Here is a 3,286-nt window from a genome sequence, read left to right on the forward strand (position 1 = left end):
ATGTTCCTGAGGTTTGTGTGTGCCGTGGCGACCCGCTCGCTCTTCGTCCTGGCGTCCCTGGCGGCGGTGTGGCGGGTGGTGTGGGTGAAGCAGGACGGGCTCTACTGGCTGCTGACCGGCCTCTACCTGCCGCTGGTGGCGGAGATGATCCTCACCCTGAGGAGGAGGAGGGGGAACGACTACAAATGGTACGACCCGACCACGTCCTGGGACACTGCAGCCACCACAGAAGAAGAAGAAGGAGACGGCTTTTGGACTAACTCCTCTTTCTCCTCAGGTTCTCTCCGGCCATCTTCCTCTTCCTCATCAGCATCATCCCGTCCATCTGGATCCTGGAGCTCCACCACCGGGGACATCAGTCCGTGGACTCCAGGGTACGGCAGGGTTCTGCTCCGCCGCCGAGGCCGTCCCTCCCGTCTCACTCTGCTCTGTCCTCGTCTCTCCAGTGCGATAAACTGGACTCTACCAAGATCCGGGCTCTGTTCAGGCTGTGGAACAACTCCAGCGGCAGCGAAGGGTTCAAGGTGGGTCTCCGTGTCTTTTCCATGTCCTCACACGTCTAGACAGAGCGTCTCCGCCGCTGAGCCGGCCTCAAAGAGGCCGTTGTGAGGCCCGTGGGTGTTTTCCCCGCTATTACCCTACTACTCCTTCACACAGCGGCCGCTTTTAATGAAACCGCCGCCCTCAGGAAAAACAGCGCAAACACAAAGTGTCTGATTTACACCATAAAACCTGCTCCGGAAGTGGCCTCCGCTCCACGCTTTCCGCATGGAGGAGAAATTACAGCCGCATGGGCTCACTCCGTCACACGCTCTGGGTGAGGGTTAGTGCTCTCGACAGTCTGAGTGAAGTACCTCATCAGGTTTACAGTTTATTACCTAAATGTTCAACATGTGAGTCAGTTTACGTTCAGGCTGTTCCTGCGCAGGCCAAACTGCGTCCTGTGGTTCCTTCAGGTTCCTCTGACCACGCTGTGTGCAGACGACTGGATCCTGGCCCTCCACCAGATCCTGCTCATCCTGCTCGTCCTGGGGAAGTGGCTGCTGCCGGCCGCCGGCGAGCTGACCAGGAACCAGCTGTCACAGCTGCTGCTCGTCTTCGTGGGGACGGCGGCCGACATCCTGGAGTTCACCTCCGAAACGCTGGCTGACATCAAGTGAGCGAGACGGGAGCGGCAGGAGGACACCAATCAGGGACGCGTCACTCTGAACACGTTGGACATACGATCAAACACACGTGTGTGTGTGTGTGTGTGTGTGTGTGTGTGTGTGTGTGTGTGTGTGTGTGTGTGTGTGTGTGGTGTGTGTGTGTGTGTGTGTGTGAGACAGGGACAGCAGTCCAGCCATGGTCTACATTATTCTGGCTGTCTGGACGTGGAGCATGCTGCAGTTTCCGCTGCACATCTCAGGTACGAAACTGTTTCTACAACCACAGAACTGCAGCAGACAGAAAGTCATTGACTCGACAAAGGTGTCCGAGAGGGAGGGTGAGAGGCGAGGTCAAACAAACGCAAAGTCCAGAAATCCAGACGGAAAGAGAAAAACACAGCTGAAGACAATCTGGCAACTGCACACGGACGGAGAGGGTTTAATGCACAGACACATCAGGCTAATGAGACACACACTGACGGTCTGTCCCCACTGGGCCGGTCGGTGTCTCCTCTGTCTCCAGTGATGGGTTCATCCTCTGAGGACGTCTCGGACGCCGCCCCCTCCCTCCTCTCCCACCTCAGGACGGACATCTGGAGCACGACGGGGCGCTCTTCATCCAGGACGGGCCCTTCCTGGCGGTCCGCCTCATCGTCATGATCTACTTCGACGTGGTTCACCAGATGCTCATCTTCTTCGCCATTAAGAACTTCCTGGTCGTGATCCTGAACGTCTACCGGCTGCTCGTCGTCTGCTGTGAAAAGAAATCCTGAGGTTCTGTTGCGACGGTGAATCACGTTTAGAGTTTGCTTTGTGCGAACTTCAGCTTGCTTGTGAACGTTTGTATGAAGAACAGCGTTTCTGAATAAACATCAGTTCACTTCAGCGGGATTCAGCTGGTTTTTACAGCCTAACTTTAACCTCATGGTTCTGATCTACTTCCTGTCACATCGCCCCCTAGGGGACAGGACTATTTTCACCTTTGTGTTTACTTTGCCTGAACATATTGCCAAAAGCACCAACCAGCATACCAGCTGGGCCTCCCGTTTCCATGGCTACCAGGGAAACGTATCAATAGTTTCCTACTGGAAAAGAATAAAAGGACAAAAAGATGAAAACGTTCTGAGAAATGAACAAATGCAGTGGAGCGAATCAAGAAGATGGCCGTGCAGCAGAAACCGACCACAGGAGAAGGTCGTGGATCTGGAGGCTGCTGGACGACAGGATGTCCGGAGGACAGAGCCACAGTAAGACACATGAAAGACATGAATCGTTTTAGAACCTGAGTTCTTGCTGGTGAAGGAGAACGAGAGGTGAAATCAAGGGCGCCTACAGAAGCAGCCTGTGACGCCATGGTACGTCACGTTCTGCTGCGGGTCCTGAAGCCCAAACCCCGGGAGGCGAGAAAGACGGGTGGAAGGTCAGGGCAAGCCCACGTCGATCTTCCAAGACCTTTCTCAGGACTCCATCCGGTGACCGTCAAACGCCTCACAGGCGCCGTGGGGTCAGCTGAGGACGCCGTCAGCAGCGCTCTGAACCACCCTGCAGCGTCAGGAGAAACCCCGCCCCTCTGCCAGGCTGCTCTTCCTCTCCAGCTCTTCTGAACAGCTCGGACACCAAACTGCACAACCCCGGCCTGACCCCCCCCCCAGCTGGACCTCCTGCCTGACCCCCTCCAGTCCGTCAGGATGAGTCTGCACGACGTGTCTGGAGCCTCCTCCCCTCTGCCCCCTTCACTCCCGGCTGTCAGCCCGGGACCCGGCGGCCGGACAGACAGCGTCGCTTCCAGCCGAGGTGAGTTCATGTTGACGCTCCGCGGCGACCGTTTCTGTCCTGTTGCTCCGACTGTCCGTCCAGACTGACACTTGTTTTCCTGTGACGTTCACAGGAGCAGATGTGTGGTGAGCTGTAGCCTGAGCCCCCCGGGCCCCGGTCTGGCGCTGGCCCCGGGGTCACAGAAAGAACCAATAACTTCCTGTTTTAATCATTCTCAGTCTGAACTCTGGTTCGTTTTGATAAATGACAGATTATCTGTGGTACATCAGCCTTTGAGTCCCTCAATCAGAACGGTTTCCTGGGTCTCGTCATTCATTCATGTTTAAATTAAACCATAAAGCTTGAAAAATGAGTGAAAAATT

At 55.7% G+C, this 3,286-nt stretch overlaps 1 protein-coding gene across 1 annotated transcript; it reads left to right on the forward strand.

Annotated features, from left to right (window-relative positions):
* Positions 1 to 1,978, forward strand: LOC115393545 (transmembrane protein 26-like). Its single transcript, XM_030098582.1, is given in 7 exon segments — positions 1 to 188; positions 278 to 374; positions 447 to 524; positions 957 to 1,156; positions 1,329 to 1,408; positions 1,672 to 1,746; positions 1,749 to 1,978. Coding segments are annotated over 7 exon segments (891 nt in total). The 3' UTR covers positions 1,922 to 1,978.
* The last annotated feature ends 1,308 nt before the right edge of the window (positions 1,979 to 3,286 follow it).

This window comes from Salarias fasciatus, chromosome 8 (assembly GCF_902148845.1).
Source record: "Salarias fasciatus chromosome 8, fSalaFa1.1, whole genome shotgun sequence".
In the NCBI taxonomy this organism is placed as follows: Eukaryota; Metazoa; Chordata; class Actinopteri; order Blenniiformes; family Blenniidae; genus Salarias; species Salarias fasciatus.